Consider the following 16742-nt stretch of genomic DNA (forward strand, 5'->3'; position numbering starts at 1 on the left):
AATACCATCGATGAATGAAATATTAATATCAGATCCTCCAGAACAGAGGACTGCAATTGAATCTCAAAGGCAAAATCAACTCAGCAAGCGCCAGTCCTATCATACATCGTTTGATGCGACAAAAAATAAAAATCAAGATCCAGTGTAGTTTTTTCGACCCGCTTAACTGCCCACCGAATAGCCCAGTACTAAAACATGTAACCCAATTAAGAAAGCTCCATGGCGTCGCCATTGGTAGCAGCAGTGAAGCTAACGGCACCTTGGTCACCGATGAAGCGCTGTTCATATTGATTGACGAACTTCACACTCCGAGCGGGGTCGTAGAACAATCGGAAGCTGCGCTGGACGTCATCAACACTAACCTCCTTCGCCTTGCGTTTTTGACTCAAGAGGTGCGAAGTAGTGATAATGTTGCTGGCGTAACGCAGATTTGACTCCTGACCAATCTTGGTGAGAAGGGCGAGAGCATCAGGCGAAAGATCGATCTCTTCTTCCTGCGCTCGGATGGCGAGGATTTGACGGATCTCGTCACCAGAGTACATCTGTGTGCTGACGATCACAACCCGATCGAGGAAGTCAAGGGGTAGGCCGTGAGGAGAGGTGTAGGTGGTCCCGCGGATGCGTGCCTGGCCGCGATTGCTAGCCATGATGACGATAGGGGCTAACTCAGCCTCAAGGGCACGGTTGATGTAGGAGTAACACTCGATATCGAGCATGTGAACCTCGTCAATGAACAGGACACCAGGAATAATCTCTGCCTTGCCCTCTTCCTTCCATTCAGCCACCTTGGTATTGATCTGGTCCCGAACTTCACTCCGAATCTCGCCCGTATCGCCGGAGAAGAGGGCTAGGAAGCCTTGTGAACGCGAGTTAATGACGTCGATCTCGTGAAGGCTGACGGTGTGGACGATCTCCTTGCGAACTTGAAGCTCGCCCTCGGGGCATTGGACAAACTTGGTATCGGCGCCCATGGCGTCGTAGTCTCGAGAGCGTGCGTATGACCGACCGAGCTTGGTGATCTTGCCCGAGGACTTGTCGATCGAGATCACATCTCCCGCCATTACTCGCTCCTTGGTCATCGAATCAATCATCTTGGTTCCCATGTCGTAAATCGTTTCCATGTCCGTAGTTTTGATCGTGAGCTTTCCTTGTTTATTGCCCTGCAGGTAGTCAGTATGCAATGTTATTAAATCATTCCGCGTGGAGAAAACCACTCACGCCAGTTACACTCCGGTCAATTTGAATCTCCACAACTTCACCCTCAATGATTTCGCTCTCTTCCTTAATGCGCACACCGATGGACTTCCGGAATGCCTGGGTCAGGGCTTCTGTCTTCGACATCTCCATTGAGAAAATTTCAGAAGCAGCAAGCATGGTAAAAGGTACGTCCGGTCCGAGAGATTGTGCCATGCCCATTGCAATTGCTGTCTTTCCAGTGCTAGGAGGCCCTGCGATCAGAACGGCGCGACCGGCAATCTTGCCTTCCCTCACCATCTGCAAAATCACTGCGGCGGCCTTCCGGGCCTTTTCCTGACCCACAAGGCCTTGGGAGGATGTCCGAGGCTGAAGAGTGTCTACATCGACACCGAGGCCTCTGATATGCGAATGGGCGGCGATGAGGTTCAGTCCCCGGAGCTCCTTGCTCTCTGCGACAGTCGAGATTGGCTGTTTTGGTGTCAGCAACCGTGAAAATATTCTAGAAGAATTGTAACTTACTACAGCCATATTTGCAAATTGCCAGAGCGAAATGTATCTTAAAATGGAAGATTATGTTGGTAAAATGCGCCAAAGCTCTAGAAAAGCAAAAGAAGAGAGAGAGCCAGGGCAGATCGCAGATCAAAGTGCAACGTCACCGCCCGGCAGAATGATGCCTCAAAGAAATAGGAAACCCGTTTGACTTCATGTGTACTCGTCTTTTTTGCGTCATTTGAACCAATTTCACGAATTTGGTGCTCATCGCGTCTTTGATCTGACGTGTCTGGCTCCCTTCACTAGCTCAGAGGGAGTAGACTAGGCGTTTTCAGCAATATCTACACCTATAAGCACTGTACCTCATCGACAAGTTTTCGCGTGGTGAACGCGTTAATATTGCGCCTTTAGCGTTGCATTCTACTTCAGTGCAGAAGTGCAGACTGCATCTCGCGAGTCAATACACCCGAAACATCACACTTTAGTTCTGTTGCAAATACGATGAGTATTTTGCAATACATTCATTTCAGGGAACATGGCCAGCAGAATGGATGTTGACTCTCCTAACCCTAATACCCGCAAGAGACTCTCGGGCCCATTCCCCTCTGCGCCCCCGACCAAGGCGCAAGATCCTCGGCTTGCCGGTACCGTTAGGCAATCAGTTGATCCTCAATCTTCAAATGCCCAACAGGCACACCCGAACCTCCCCGCCTACCCCTCCTTCATCCTGAAACCCACAAACTCGCTTCCACAGGTGCCTCCTCCATCAATCCCTAACAGCGCCCCGGGCCCTACACCCACAAAAAGCCCCAGTTACCAAGGCGCATCGTTCATCTCAGATTTGGTCAACTCATTGATCAAAGTGAACAAGTGCGAGGAAGAGAAAGAGAGACTCCAAAAGGAAATAGTTTCTATCTCCAAAAACCTACAGAGGGCGAAGCAATCCCAGCAATTCCCAAGCGTCATCGCTCACTTCCAGCAACAGCTGGACGCGGCGAATGATGAATTGGCCAACCATGTCAACTCGATCATTCAGCATCGATCGCTCTCTAATCAGGCGCAGGATACTTTTAATTCGATATTGTCGCAGTTCAAGCCCCAGCCCCAGCTCGAAAAAATACCTGAGAGGGTTGAGAATCTGGAGTCCACAATCAAAGTAATGGCGCAAGGCCCTGCCCCAACCACCAGCGGTGATAATCCAATGAAAGGGAATGCCGAAATCGGAACAGTCCAAATGGACATACGAGGCCGGGACCAAGATATCGCTGAACTCAAAGGAAAGCTGGACAAAATGCAGCATGCCATGGAGAACCCCAATGGATTGGAGGAGGCACTGGAATACATGAAAAGGATTGCGAACTCAGTCACTCTTCAATCCAAATGGCGTGGTCAATTCACGAACAAAATGTCAAGCCTTGAGGATGAAGTGAAGGCTGCGGACAAGAAGCTTGAGGACAAGATTTCTATCATCAAGAAGATGGTGGACACCATCGAGGAAGAACTGAGAACTTCCAACCAGCAGATAGAGACCAACATTTCGGATCTTGGTGGCAAATTGAAAATGACGAATGAACAGGTTGAGGGCAAGCTTTCTTCTATTGAAAACGACCTCAAATCGCTCAATACAAAGCGACAAAATGTCAACAATAGCGCGTCGACTCGATTTTTACAAATTGGAACTGATTTTGAAGCCCAAATGGTGCACGCCACGGAGCAGATTACCGCCCAAGAAGATCTCCTGGCCTTACTCAGAGCCAAGCAACAAAACCTTGATAACGGCGGCCAGCTCTCATCAGAAGCAACCCCAACTCCCCACAGCGGGGTGCTTACAAGAGTGGCGTCTTTGGAAAGGAGAGTCCAGACCCAAGCAGACCTCCTTAACAATATCAAGAACCTCCATCAGGACGTGGATGTCATCCGTGTGGCTGAGTTGACCGCTTTACGCCAGCACCAGGAGTCGAGCCAGACATCACTGGAAACTAAACAGGATGACACTTTGAAAATGGTGGAAGATCTGACCAGGAAATCTGAGGAAATGACCAACAATCAGACGACACTCGCCGCGGCCCTTGACCAACTTAGGGCGTCCTTGCCAAAGGACTTGGAGCAGCTCCGAAATCACCTTCAAAGTGGACTAAATGGATTCGAAAACCGCCTTGCTCCAGTCTCCGACCTTACTCAAGCTGTAACAAAGTGCGAGGGTAGAATTGAATCTCTCAACAGGGCCATTCGCTCACTAGAAACACGATATACCAACATCACTACAGGCGACTTAGTCAATTCTATGGCACATGCCATGCAGCAAATGTACCCCTCTGTTGATCAACTGAGTCAACAATTGACGGCCTACCGAACTGAAATTGAAGCCAAAATTTCTGCGCTCAAGACAGATGCAGACGCGTTCAAGGTGGACATAGAGACGTTCAAGGCAGATACGAACCGATTTAAGACAGATACACAAAAGGCTCAGGCCAGCGCAGAGATGTCTCAAGCAGCACAGGTGTCACCCGAGCAGCTCCAGACTTTGACTCAGTTGCCGACTTTGCTCCAACAGGTCAAAGACCTTTCTGACAAGCTTGTACCGATCGAGAGACTCATCAGCGAGCATAGTGATGAGTTACAGAAGAACCTTGAACTGCGGAGCGAATTACACAACAGAATCACCGCTCAAGACGACACCATCGGAGGCATTGTTCAAAAGGGCGATGACCAGGATGAAAAAATTGAAACCATCACCGAGTCCACGAAAAAGATCGACCCATTGATCAATACGGTTGATGCTCACATCTTGCAACTGGAAGAGGTTCGACAAACGATCGACAAGTTGACTAAAGCCGCGGCGGAGGGAAACGCTACAGCGTGTGATGACCTGGACAAGATCAGGATACGGCTGGAAAGCCTGGAAGGTCGGAGCGAAACCGAAGATGAAGTTCTTGACGAACTCCGGACACAGCTGGAAGACTTGAAAGATCGGAACACAACCGATGATTGCGATTTCGGCAAACTCAAGGAACAGGTGAAAGCCCTTGAAGACCGGAAACCACCGGTATCACTAGAAGAATTCACTGAGCAGGGGGATACGGTGAAGATGTACATCAAACGTCTGAGGAATGCCGAAGACATTTTCAAGGCGCTTGGAGCAGGAGCAAAGATTTCAGAGATGGTCGATAAACTATTGGAGGAGCACGGCGATGGGGAGGAAACTTCTCCATCCCAAACTCCTCAACCCCAACCAAACGACCGTGCTTTTACTCCGAAGCCTACGGCAACACCCAAGACAGTCCCTAAGGACCCTAGTATAGGTGGATATCAGATCCAGCACAATGGGAACGGTCAGGCCGACAATCCCACACCAAGCGTTTCGAAGTCAAATCACTCTGCGATACAAGCTGGACAGTCCCCACAAACCCTCAGTGGGCTAAGCAACCGTCACCAATCGCCTTATTCTGGCAAATCCGCCGAACCTCGTCAGGTTCAACATTTGAAAGGAAAGCGACGAGTGTCCTCTGTAATAGACTCTGATGACGAAAGAAACACAACCGAATCCTCTTCGGTGGTTGAGTCTTCGCCGGCTCCCAGCTCTTCTGCCCCGTCATCTTTTGCTCCGGGCTTCAGCAAAAAGGACAAGAAGGCGGCAAAGAAGAGAGCGGAGCAGGCAGAAGAGAATCCCAAGGCTTCAAACAGACCAGGCAAGAAGCGAAAGCGGAGCAAGCAGGATGCCTGAGCTGGTTCAAACCTGATCTCAGATCTCATGTTCTCCAAACCCATCGCTGTAGGCCTCTCCTTCCCCCTCCGTCTTCCTTGAGTTACGACTTGCCAGGTGAACCATCGATATCTCCGTGAGCCAGCTTTAGGGAAGCATTATTAGATACGTTTTCGCCACTCGGTCGATAGGCTGAAAGCCTGACCGGCGATTCGCTATTCAAATCGATATTACTCAGCACACCACTGGGTGAATTATTATTTGTACATGGGATTGCCAGCATTTACGTCTAAAATCTAAAGTCACGTGACCCATATCTTACCCCAACCCCAACTATGTAGACCCCAACTCCAATTATGTCGACTCCAAAAACTTCACGACCGCTATTATCATAGTGTAAGCATAAAATACTAGTATTAATCATTGCCGAGAAGAGGGAATTACCTTGGCGGAATGCTTCAGGGTTCTCAGAAATAAGCCAGTGACCCGCTTCGACGTCCGCAATCTGCGCGTTGGGGAAGAACTTCTTGATGGCCGGCACAGTATCGTCCGAAACGTAGTTGGACTTAGTGCCACGAACAAAGAGCGTGGGGCCGTTGTATTGGAGGTTATCAGATTCCTTGAAAGGGAAATCGGCCATATGACCCAACGAACCGCCGATGACGGATAGCGGCACTCGGAACTTAAGCGTGTTATCTTCCTCGGAGCGTACCAAGTTGGTGAGAAGGAAGTGGCGGATTGGCATAGACTAGGAAGTGTTAGCATGCCAAACATTACCGGAGGGGCCTAGGCTTATCGCCCCCATTTCTCCCCTAGCGGTTAAAAAGAGGAACACCTTACCTCTTCATAATCCTCGAGAATTTTGTGGGCATCGGATTGCTTCGTAACTTTCTCAGCTTCGATTTTCTGCATGCCGCGAACGTATTTGGAGAAATCGCCCTGCAGTGCTGCCTTCACCGGTGCGTTGTCAACGGGGATCAAAGCTGACACGCGTTCTGGGGCACGTAGTGCTACCGCCATTGCAGCTTTGGCACCCCTGGCGAATTGTTAGTTTGAGAATGGCACATAATTTGGATGATTCGTTTGCTTCAGTTGCGCTTGGCTTAGGGAATAAGGAGGATAACATACATGGAATGCCCAATCAGGACGCATTTATCCAGTTTCTGCTGTTTGATAAACTCCTGCAAATCATCCGCCATGGCACCATAATTGTGCTCCGGAGCATGGAAAGATTGGCCATGGTTACGCAGATCCTGTTTATATTAGTTTAGGATTCTTGAGTGACCTTTTTTCATGTCTTTCCGGGGACAAGCGGAAACATACCAGTGCAAAGATCTGGCATTTCAGATCCCGTGCCAAGGCCCTGACAGATATGTAAGAACAGGTAGTTTTATTTCGATATTTGGCTACAAAACATACTTGCCGATACTCCTGTTGTTCTGCTTTGATCCAAATAGTCCGTGTAGAATCAGGATGGGGTCTCGGACAACTTGACCGTTTTCCGGGCCAAAGACTTGATATGCTAGCTCGGACTGTAGCACACGGGCTGTGGAGAAAGCCCGGAGGCCTGGAACACCACGCGCAACTGTCCGGAGAGAGAACATGTTCCGATCTTCTTGTTGGGAATGGTAAGTATCAAAAGTCGGATTCAAGATGATCGGGAACCTTGGAAATACCGGGCCGCGGTTTCGCCCGTCGGTTGCTGACTAAGCGCGTTTGATGGCCCCGGCCCCTGAGGGCCCGAGGCCGGCCTAATGTCGGGGCCGACTAAGGGGGGGGTACCCTTCCCGACCTAGGCATAGCCCAACAATTTTAGGCCCCTAAGCATTCATAACTTTCGCTTATGGCGGAATTGCCCAGGTGGTTACAATTTGTCCGTTGAATTATTTTATCACTGCTAACTGGTGAGATGGTCCTAACTCGAGCCAGAAATTAGAGAAACTGTTATAGAGATAGGGAATAAATGAGTTTAGGGTAAATTGATGCTAAACGTCACTTCGATAACAATTAAAGGTACTCTGCGTTAGGCGTTGGTTGCGGCGTGTAAGATGCCCCGGGGGCGCCATGACTGGCGGTGAAGGCCCCGTTAGGGGAGCCCGGTAACCCCGCAACTGCCACAATTGCCAACCGCTGTACTCCGTACCTAACCAAAGCAACTTTGGAAGGTACCTAATCACTGGCCGAGGTCTGGGCCTAGGAGGATCTGCGACTGGCCGACTTCATCTCACCAAAGCCGACTACCCCTGCTAACCCCGCCTGATCAGCTTCTAACTTTCATCAAATCAAATAAAATCACCTCATTATGGCCGATCAACCAAAACCGCATAAGATTTCTGTTCCTAACGAGAGTCTCCAAGACCTTCAGCAACGCCTGGCACTTTCTAAATTCCCAGCTCAGCTGGAGTCCTCCGAACAAGATCCTTGGGATTTTGGAACTCCAGTGAAAGAAGTGCAGCGACTCATAGAGTATTGGAAGAATGGCTTTGACTGGCGGAAGGCAGAAGCCAAGTTGAATGAGTTGCCCCAATATCAAACACAGATCGAGGTAGATGGATTTGGTAGTTTGGATATCCACTGTGAGTTTTGTGCAATACACATTCTCAAGGGTTCGGTACTCACGAGGTTCAACATGTAGATGTCCATCAAATCAACAACAACAAGAACGCCATTCCACTACTTTTTAGTCATGGATGTGAGTATCAATCTTCTCTTCTTTCACATTTATTATATTGCCCATAGAAGCGCGGTCTCTAATCTCTACATATAGGGCCAGGATCGTTTCTTGAAGTCACAAAACTACTACCGATGCTAAAAGGTGACGACGACAGTCCCGCATTCCACGTTGTGGCTCCATCGCTGCCCAATTTCGGCTTCTCTTCGGGGGTGACTCGTCGTGGGTTTGGCCTTGCACAGTATGCCGAAGTCCTGCACAAGCTCATGATCAAGCTCGGCTATGATCAGTATGGTATGATCCGAAAAGAACCGGGATGTACCAGCCACGCCAGAAACTAACTTGGGCATACGCACAGTGACTCAGGGCGGAGATTGGGGATTCTGGATTACTAGAACCATCGGTCTACTATACCCCGAGCACTGCCAAGCCTCTCATATCAACATGGTGCTGGCCAATCCCCCTCGATTCACCGATAACCCATGGACAGCCCTGCAACACGCATTGCTGCCGTACAATGACCGGGAAAAGGCAGGTCGCGAAAGGAGTGAATGGTTCGAACGAGAAGGCTACGGTTACAACCAACTCCAAAGCACCAGGCCGCAGACCATTGGTGCAGCACTAGAAGATAGCCCTGTTGCCTTGTTAACTTGGATTTATGAGAAGCTGCACGACTGGACAGACTCATATCCCTGGACAGATGACGAGATTCTAACTTGGATATCTATCTACTGGTTTTCTGGAGCCGGACCCGCGGCTAGTGTCCGAATATACTATGAAGCTTTTCACGCCGAGATGGTCAAGGGAAAGACCTACCAGGACTTGATTACATATGTCCCAGTTGTGAAGCTGGGAATTGCGCACCTCCCTCGGGAAATTTCCGTCATTCCTTGTTCTTGGGCGGCTGGCCTAGGCCCGGTTGTTCTACAGAACGAGCATCCCAAGGGAGGTCACTTTGCTGCTTGGGAGGTTCCCGAATTTATCGTCCAGGACTTGCGGGCCATGTTTAGCAAGAATGGTCCTTGCTATGGGGTCGTTTCAGGGAAAGATGGATACTAACTATGTGATGGTTACTTAGTACTATTTGCGGCTTCTTGGTTTTGATATTTGGGTAGGTATCCCAGAGCCTATCGTGATCTTAGCAGATAGGTGGGGGATAAATTGAAGATAAATTCGCTTGTTCTTGCGGTTTTTACATGATAACAACGGACAGGAAGTAGAAGTAAAAAGAGGAAGGATTAGTTGGTATTGGTAATAGATATATTTCCTCCCAAAGTTGTACGCTCATACAACCATCATCCCAACGCTGACCAATAAAGATAGTAATACATAGTACAATGGGAGACTTGTCACAGTAGCACTACCAGTTGCCCTCTCAAAGGTGACTAGCGATGCATTGTGGCTCGACGCCCCTGGTAGAACCACTTGCGTGGAATTCGCGGCGTCCAAACTACCCGTGAATGTGAATTCGAAAGTCACATTTACTTTTGTGTCGGTGTCCGGCCGTGCATAACGATGTTCAAACCCAGCAAGTGTCGAGCCAGAGAAATTCAACTCAAGAGTTTCATTGGTCAGAGACCCATTGACGTGTGTTCCAGTGGGCCATGCAAAGAGGATTTTGCCCAATTTTCCCTTCTCAGAGCATATACTATCCGGGAGGGAAATCATCTGATTCCAAAGACCGGTGTTGTCATAGCGTGCTGGTTGCAGATAGCTCCTTTCACTATCTGCCCAGTCTTTAAGATCATAGACCCCATCGAACAGAATCTTGTTGCTGTTATCCGCCGCCTGGGTTATGTTGAACGCAACAGCATCCATGGCCTTCTCGACTGAAGTTTCGTTGTACCAGTCCACTGTCGTGGTGAGATGAATGAGATCTAGGTCCTCACACACACGGTATGAATAATCGATATCCGAGACACGTACGTTGCTCTCCCAGGCCTTGAAGCCCAATGTGAAGGGATTGACGGGTCCCGCAGGAGTGGGAGTTTTGGCACCGACCCATGCAACGCCCAGCATGCGCATGGATTGTCTGCCAACGGGACATGTGATCAAAGTTGAACTAACGATGTCGTCTTCTGTCAAGTTGTTTGGTGGTGTTATTATTGTGTATTTGAGACTGGCTGCGCCTTTGAAGAAGACGCCATCCCAGTCGGTGACCGCACTAGCATGGCCACGGCGTGGTGCCTGATTGTATCCGTGGTAGTGCGAAGGTTGGAGATCGTCAAAGTCGAGCCGGTGGGTATCAAAGCAGTGGACTTCGCCCGTGGATGATGTTGTTGATGAAGAGGTGTCATCACTATCACTGGAGTCACTAGAGCCGCTGGAACCGCTGGAACTACTGCTGTCGCTATCGCTGCTAGAGCCATCACCGCCCTTCCGTGATAATACTCGCGTTGGGACGGCTAGCAAGGCCAGGATTGTGAGAAAAGGGTGACGAAGTAACATTGCGCTCGATATCGTAAATCAGTTCATAGGGTATCAAAATAAAATTGTGCGTCAGCTCATCATTCCAAAGTGTTCGTCAAGAAGAAGGAAAAAACTAAAAGCAGAAAAAATGAGCGATGGCCCGGTCGGGCATGAGTTTATGAGCACCCGCTTTGGCCGTGAAAATGATTCGTTCTGTGCCCTAGTGAAGTGATAACACGGGATTTATACCTAGCTGACCCTGAATGCCAAGGTGCCAAGGGGTGGAACGGGACAATGCTCGTGTTCGCCAGATTACCATTGGACAGGAGGTCATCAAGGGTCCTTTTTTTGGAGTAAATGCAACTTTAATGGTCGTATTGATCAGCTGTTGGCTCAGGGTTTGGGGGCTGTGGATTACTCGACCAGTGTAGCTCAATGGATTCAAACCAGAGAACCTACAATTTCTTTTCAGAAAGAAGAATCATCAAATTGACAAGAGAGCCAAACCAACCTTGGAAAGGCTCAGCACGTTTTGGACCAACCTATGGAATTAAGGCAAGCACCTTCTTCCTTCTGCGTCACTGAAACCACTCGTCGCTTCCCTCTCTTCGGCCGATTCATCGTACTACAGCCTGGTTGCCAGGCTTAATACTTCCCAGAGGTAAAGTCAAGCTACTGTATCGCGTTCTGTCATCAAACGATTATTGAGGCATGGATATATACATGGTTCATATTCACAATATCTAGCTGTCCAGCAGCACCGGCACCTTCTCAATCAGATATTCAACAATGGCATCGGGGCCACGCTCGACTTGCAAGCCTTGGGGAATGGCGTGCAGCTTGATATCAGGTCGAACAGAGCGAGCAATTTGATGGATCTGCTGGGCCTCCTCGGCGGACCACATAGAGGCGCTAAACTATTCAGGATGTTAATACGGAATTCCAGCTTGGGAATGCTCGGAATTCCCGAAGTCGGACTTACCAGAACCTCGGGGTTGTGCTGCTTGACCTTGGCCTCGACCTCGTCGATTTCTGTGTGAGGTTTGTCAACCGAAATTCACTCTCAGTGGCTCTCAATATGCTTACTCTCGCAGTTGTCAACGTGGATGATAGTGTATCGATCGCTCAGAGCCTCGGCGACGCGGCCGATGAGGCGCTTGGCGCGCTCGGGCGCGGTGTTGACACTAACCAGCTGGAAGGGACCTTTAGGAGCAGACATTATGGTGAGACAGTAATAATAATTACAACAACGCGACAATCGCGGGGGTTTTAATCTTTTTATTCTCCAAGCTGAAATCGGCCGCGCTCGCCACTTCCCCACATTGTGGGAGGCTGCCCCTCCGGCTTATACAGCGCCGGGGTTGACATACTCCGCTATCGGTCTCGATAGCGCGTATTATATATGAGGTTTCCGCTTCAATTTACTTGTATCCTCTTTTTATTCTCCAATTAATACAACCATGTCCAAAATCGCATCTACCTTCTCGCGTAAGAACTCTCAAATCGACTCCGGATCCCAGACTGACGAAAAATAGGCCTGGTGCGCTTTGTCCCCAAGTCGAACCCCACCAAGGTTCTAATCGGAGAACCCGTCGATCCCAAGTTAGATGTCGGATTGGCTCTCTACCAGGGCAAGGAGGTTGCGGTGCACCCCTTCTCCGGCACTTCAGTACTGAGCCCTGGCCAAGTGACTGAGACGACGGAGACCATCGGGCGCATTCTGTCCCCATTGGCGCAAAGCGAGGTTGGAACTATTCGCTGCATTGGATTAAACGTGAGTTTCTAATCACGATGGAAGCATTCAAGGGAAAGGAAGTTGCTAATGCGCACTATAGTATGCCTCCCACGCTAAGGAGATGGCTCTCCCGATCCCCGAAGTCCCGACACTGTTCATGAAGCCGGCCAGCTCTCTGGCGGATCCTTGGCCTGCACCAACAGTTCTGCCTAAGATTACGCAGCAAGATAACACCGGAGACTACGAGTCCGAGATGGTTATTGTCATTGGCCGTGATGCTAAGGATGTGTCTGAGTCCGAGGCCCTAGACTACGTTCTTGGCTATACAGCTGCGAACGATGTTTCCAGCCGTACTTCCCAGATGAATCAGAGCCAGTGGTCTTTTTCAAAGGGCTTTGATGGCGCATGCCCAATTGGTATGTACATTGAGGCTGTATACTATTCAAGAGAATTTTGCACTGACTTGATATCTATAGGCCCCGTCCTCGTTTCCGCTACTCTCATCCCCGATGCTAGCAAGCTCCAGATTCGTGGTCTTAAGAATGGCAGTGTTATGCAGAACTGCCCATTGACGTACGTTATTTCTGCTTCGCATTTCTTCTGGTATATAAAATATCACCAGCTAACATTGAATTTCACCGCAGTGACCTGATATTCAGCGTCCCCCAGCTGATCAGCTTCCTCTCCCAAGGCACCACCCTGCCTGCCGGTACAATTATCTTAACTGGCACCCCGCCCGGCGTCGGCGCAGCTAAGGTCCCGAAGCAATTTATTAAGGCTGGCGACGAGTTCTCCGTTGAGCTGCTGCCCCATGTTGGCACACTCATCAACAAGATCGAGCACCAGTAACGACCCAGTATATAAAAATGATATATACGACTTCTTGAGGCAATAGCTTTCAATTTATATACATTCAATGAGACTTGTAGTTGCTCTGGCGACTGTTAAATATAAATCTAAATACTATGCATGCTGTAGTCACGTAAACTCTAGCGAGGTGATCGCCTGCACCTCCATGTATATGCTCCTAAGTCTCCTTGGATACACGACACTAATTACTATCAAAGCCGCCCGACGGGATATATTCAATTCCTAGCCACAAGCCACAAGGTAAGGAGATTTCTCAAAGATGCGAGTCAATAGTCCGTATCAAAGAAGCTTTGACCAATCACAGAGCCCAACCGGATATAGACTCTTCCCTTGGCGGAGTAAAAATTTCCCGCCACATAGATCCTTTACTTGGCATTTCGGACAACTTTGTTGTAGACGAAGGCTAAAGTGCTCAGCAAAGGGTAAAAATTTGCCAACGGGTAAGCTGAAACTATGGATATGATGCTTATAGGCTTAGCAGAGTTTACCTTTAACTGATCGGATGTTACTATCGTAGTTAATTGTATAACGTGAACCCGATAGTAGTACTGTATACGAATAACATCACACTTTTGGAAACATTTAGCCAGAACCGCAAGCCGAACTGTTCACCCGGCAGTTATCAGCTGTCCGACAGGGTCCGTGGGCCTCGTTGACCCGCGATGGTTCGATTTCAGCGCTACGGGATTATACCGGGTCGGCGTCCCGAGCTGTCCCCGTTCGGGGAGTGGTTTGCTTAAAAGACGGTCTGCGACTCTTTTTTGTTGGGAAGAGTTTTGCTGGATTTCCATTGTTAATTCGGAGTTCTCCCCCTCGTTTTTTTCCGTTTCTTTGCGTGGATGTTGTTGGTTCCTGACGCTATCAAAACTTAATGACTCTATACACATCCATCGTGATGTGATTCCTTGAACTGAACTCAACCAGTCTTCTTGATGCTGCTGTTCTGTACTGACCATGGATATTTTATCTCGTCAATTGTCAAAGCTCTTGAAGAATCATACAATTTATGTGCGAAGCTATATACACTGGAACCACCCTGCCGAGTTCGATGCCGACGCCGATGCCGAATCTCACCTAACCAACGCGAACCCGAACCCGATCACTCTATCACACCCACCAATGCTCTAAAAACTCAAACCGAAACAATACTCACCAAATGTCTGAACGCGAAGCACCGAAACCGAAGTCGATTTCCAGTCCAGTGCGTTTACTCCTCGCTACGCCAAACCTTACCCCGCCAGTGCAGGAAGATAGTGGGAATAACACTGACGAGGACAACCAGCGCCGACCCAATGCCCGCGCTGGGAGCAACACCGACATTCTCGAACATGGGAGCAAACCTAAGTTGATGTTAACGACAACCTCGCGAAACAAAATGGAGGAGAGAAAGAAAACATACCAGAAAGGACCAAGGAAACCCCAAATCTGTCGGACAAAGGTGATGAAGACACCGATGTTACCAGCCTCCTGAGGAAAGCAATCGATAGCATAGGTGATCATCACCGTGGTGACAAGCTGATTCCCGACAGCGCCAATAGCGGTGCCGATAATGGGCGTGACGTTCCAGTGTCCGCTGGGCGATTCCTGCGTACAGACCAGGAAGACGATCATACCGATGATGGTGAGCGCGAAACCGAAGTAGCTGAGCCACAGGCGGAATTCTGGCTCGGCCTTGCGGTCGATGCGACGGCTGCGTCGGCTCATCCAGAAGTCTGACAACACGCCGCCCATTTGCTCGCCGATTACAGAGCCTATAATCGCGCCTAGGAACTGCATGCCTAGCTGTTCGGAGTTGAGCTCAAACTTCTCTTGCAGGAGTTGGGGAATCTCGACGGTTGCGAGAATGTTGCCGAAGAGGAAGACCATTGCGTATGCGCATGCTGGGATGAGGATTGATGGGTGTCGAGCCATTGTCAGTGGGCGGACGAACTCGAACCATGAAAATGGCGTCGGGTCGATCCGTCGTAGTGACATGTACTCGATCTTCCTTGTGGACTCCTTGCTGTCGATGCCGCTGCCCAGATAACGGGTTTCAGGGCCGAAGAACAGATACAAGATGAATTGGCCGCCGTTAATCTTTGGATTTATCAGCTTATGAGCAGGTTATTGACTACTATGGGGATGAGAACTTACCATTGCCAGGATCCAGTAGATCCAGTGATAACCAATGCGATAGGTGACGAAGCCGAAGATGAAAGGTCCAACCGGGACACCCAGGGTGATCATCAGTGTCCAAACACCCATGTAACGGGCGCGGTCCTTCTTAAAGGTTGTCTCCATCACGACTGCACTGCCAATGGCGGAGGCAGGCGAGATAAAAAATGCCACAAGAGCTCGGCAAGCAGCCAGAGAGGCATATGTGGTGCTCTTGGCACAGCCGATATTACAAACGAGACTGCAGATGAGAGAGACGAGGAAGATAGGCCGGCGCCCATACCGGTTGGACAGCGGTTTCCAGAATAGAGGCGCACCTCCAAGGATGGCAATTTGCAAAGACGTCAAGTAACTAGCATCTTGCATTCCGACGCCGAGCTCCGTGGAGATGTCTAAATAGGCAGGAATAATGGCGGCGGCGGTAAATGTGCCCATGCAAGCGTGGAACGCCACAAGGACAAGGTTAATCATTTTCTGCGCGTTGATACATCAGTCTTTTGTCCAACGGGATCCTTTGCTTTTGTCTTGTTTCAGGATCATTCGCGGCGAAATCATCTTGTAGCAAGGAGAATATTGACTTACTTTCCACTCAGGCCAGTTGTAAGGGTCAGCCGGACTCATTCCGGGAATAGGATCCAGTTCCAGAGTCCCGTGTCGCTCCATCAGATAGTCTCGGTGTGCTTTTGGCAGATGAGCAGCCATTGACTCGGCGTAGGTGGCTGCCCGCCCATGTCCTGCGCTCTCAATGAGATCGATGTCGGCTTTCGTGCCTGGCACTTCCTCGACCTCATCTCGTCTCGACGAGCTCGATTGCAGCTCGAGAGAAGTCATGTTGCTTGCGTTTCCCGATGAGAAAAGTGGAATTAGACAAGCAGCCGAAGGCTCGAATTACCCTCTATATATGACCCAAAGTGATGGTGTGTTGATTGCCGTGAGAATAGTCGGAGGGTTGGGGAGTTGGATGAGAGGACTACAGGAAACAGGAAACAATGTCTCAGGGTGAGCCAGTTGAGGGCACCTGGGGCGAACAATAATGACCACAGATCTGGGGCCTTCTGTAGCTCCGCTGGGGACGCGAAATCAGCGAGGGACTTGTGAAAAATGCCAGGGTGAGTGTGCATAGCCAAGACACTAATCCCACGGCGTTGGCCCAGTCGGACCTCCCCTGCGCCTGGGGTAGGTATTCCCGGGGTTCTCGGCTCCGTTGCGGGTCCTTCGGGGAGGAAATAAAGAGAAAATGAGGAGAAAATGGAGAGAAATGCGGAGGCACTCCATGGTTCCTGATTGGAAAGCGTCGGTACCGGCGAGTCAGGATGCCGCTAAACAAATTGCTGTCATGGGGTCGTGTAAAAGGCGTCGCCATGGCACTTGACCACGGCTAGCCGATGAAGCTTTTTACTATGCAGGGCGGCTTCCCTCCCGAGCCAAGTACCGAAAGCCTCTTGATTTCGACGTCTTGGCGCAATTTCCCTGGGATCAAGCAATTTATTTCGCCGCATGCACCGTTCAGC

General features: G+C 49.7%; 8 protein-coding genes across 8 annotated transcripts; 3 read left to right on the forward strand and 5 right to left on the reverse strand.

The window, feature by feature from the left end:
- Positions 1-49: 49 nt before the first annotated feature.
- On the reverse strand, positions 50-1786 carry rvb2 (RuvB family ATP-dependent DNA helicase reptin). The gene is made up of 3 exons (XM_057284257.1): positions 1717-1786; positions 1219-1665; positions 50-1160 (listed from the first exon to the last, which is right to left on the reverse strand). Exons 1-3 carry the CDS (start codon positions 1723-1725, stop codon positions 207-209), a joined length of 1410 nt encoding a protein of 469 aa, XP_057130523.1. The 5' UTR covers positions 1726-1786; the 3' UTR covers positions 50-206.
- A 438-nt stretch (positions 1787-2224) lies between these two features.
- On the forward strand, positions 2225-5413 carry N7471_011539 (uncharacterized protein; the record flags this gene model as incomplete). Its single annotated transcript, XM_057284258.1, has 1 exon — positions 2225-5413. The coding sequence occupies one exon, from the start codon at positions 2225-2227 to the stop codon at positions 5411-5413; it is 3189 nt and encodes a 1062-aa protein (XP_057130524.1).
- A 333-nt stretch (positions 5414-5746) lies between these two features.
- On the reverse strand, positions 5747-6996 carry N7471_011540 (uncharacterized protein; the record flags this gene model as incomplete). The annotated part of the gene is made up of 6 exons (XM_057284259.1): positions 5747-5775; positions 5837-6140; positions 6233-6428; positions 6521-6645; positions 6716-6755; positions 6812-6996. 6 exons carry the CDS (start codon positions 6994-6996, stop codon positions 5747-5749), a joined length of 879 nt encoding a protein of 292 aa, XP_057130525.1.
- Positions 6997-7694: 698 nt separating this feature from the next.
- On the forward strand, positions 7695-9122 carry N7471_011541 (epoxide hydrolase family protein; the record flags this gene model as incomplete). The annotated part of the gene is made up of 4 exons (XM_057284260.1): positions 7695-7968; positions 8028-8084; positions 8160-8357; positions 8422-9122. The coding sequence occupies 4 exons, from the start codon at positions 7695-7697 to the stop codon at positions 9120-9122; spliced, it is 1230 nt and encodes a 409-aa protein (XP_057130526.1).
- Positions 9123-9347: 225 nt separating this feature from the next.
- Positions 9348-10511, reverse strand: N7471_011542 (uncharacterized protein; the record flags this gene model as incomplete). The annotated part of the gene is made up of 1 exon (XM_057284261.1): positions 9348-10511. The coding sequence occupies one exon, from the start codon at positions 10509-10511 to the stop codon at positions 9348-9350; it is 1164 nt and encodes a 387-aa protein (XP_057130527.1).
- A 704-nt stretch (positions 10512-11215) lies between these two features.
- Positions 11216-11691, reverse strand: N7471_011543 (uncharacterized protein; the record flags this gene model as incomplete). The annotated part of the gene is made up of 3 exons (XM_057284262.1): positions 11216-11389; positions 11455-11504; positions 11559-11691. 3 exons carry the CDS (start codon positions 11689-11691, stop codon positions 11216-11218), a joined length of 357 nt encoding a protein of 118 aa, XP_057130528.1.
- A 241-nt stretch (positions 11692-11932) lies between these two features.
- On the forward strand, positions 11933-13056 carry N7471_011544 (fumarylacetoacetate hydrolase family protein; the record flags this gene model as incomplete). Its single annotated transcript, XM_057284263.1, has 5 exons — positions 11933-11960; positions 12008-12246; positions 12308-12623; positions 12684-12780; positions 12852-13056. The coding sequence occupies 5 exons, from the start codon at positions 11933-11935 to the stop codon at positions 13054-13056; spliced, it is 885 nt and encodes a 294-aa protein (XP_057130529.1).
- A 1228-nt stretch (positions 13057-14284) lies between these two features.
- Positions 14285-16062, reverse strand: N7471_011545 (uncharacterized protein; the record flags this gene model as incomplete). The annotated part of the gene is made up of 4 exons (XM_057284264.1): positions 14285-14417; positions 14477-15153; positions 15211-15705; positions 15814-16062. The coding sequence occupies 4 exons, from the start codon at positions 16060-16062 to the stop codon at positions 14285-14287; spliced, it is 1554 nt and encodes a 517-aa protein (XP_057130530.1).
- Between the last annotated feature and the right edge of the window lie 680 nt (positions 16063-16742).

Source organism: Penicillium samsonianum, assembly GCF_028829775.1.
Source record: "Penicillium samsonianum strain IBT 33392 chromosome Unknown utg000007l_segment0_segment0, whole genome shotgun sequence".
Lineage (NCBI taxonomy): Eukaryota > Fungi > Ascomycota > Eurotiomycetes > Eurotiales > Aspergillaceae > Penicillium > Penicillium samsonianum.

Excerpts from the sequence above, each read along its gene's own strand:
- rvb2 (XM_057284257.1), bottom strand. Across the intron at positions 1,161-1,218 it reads TTGACCGGAGTGTAACTGGC|GGCAATAAACAAGGAAAGCT; the intron begins GTGAGTGGTTTT and ends GACTACCTGCAG.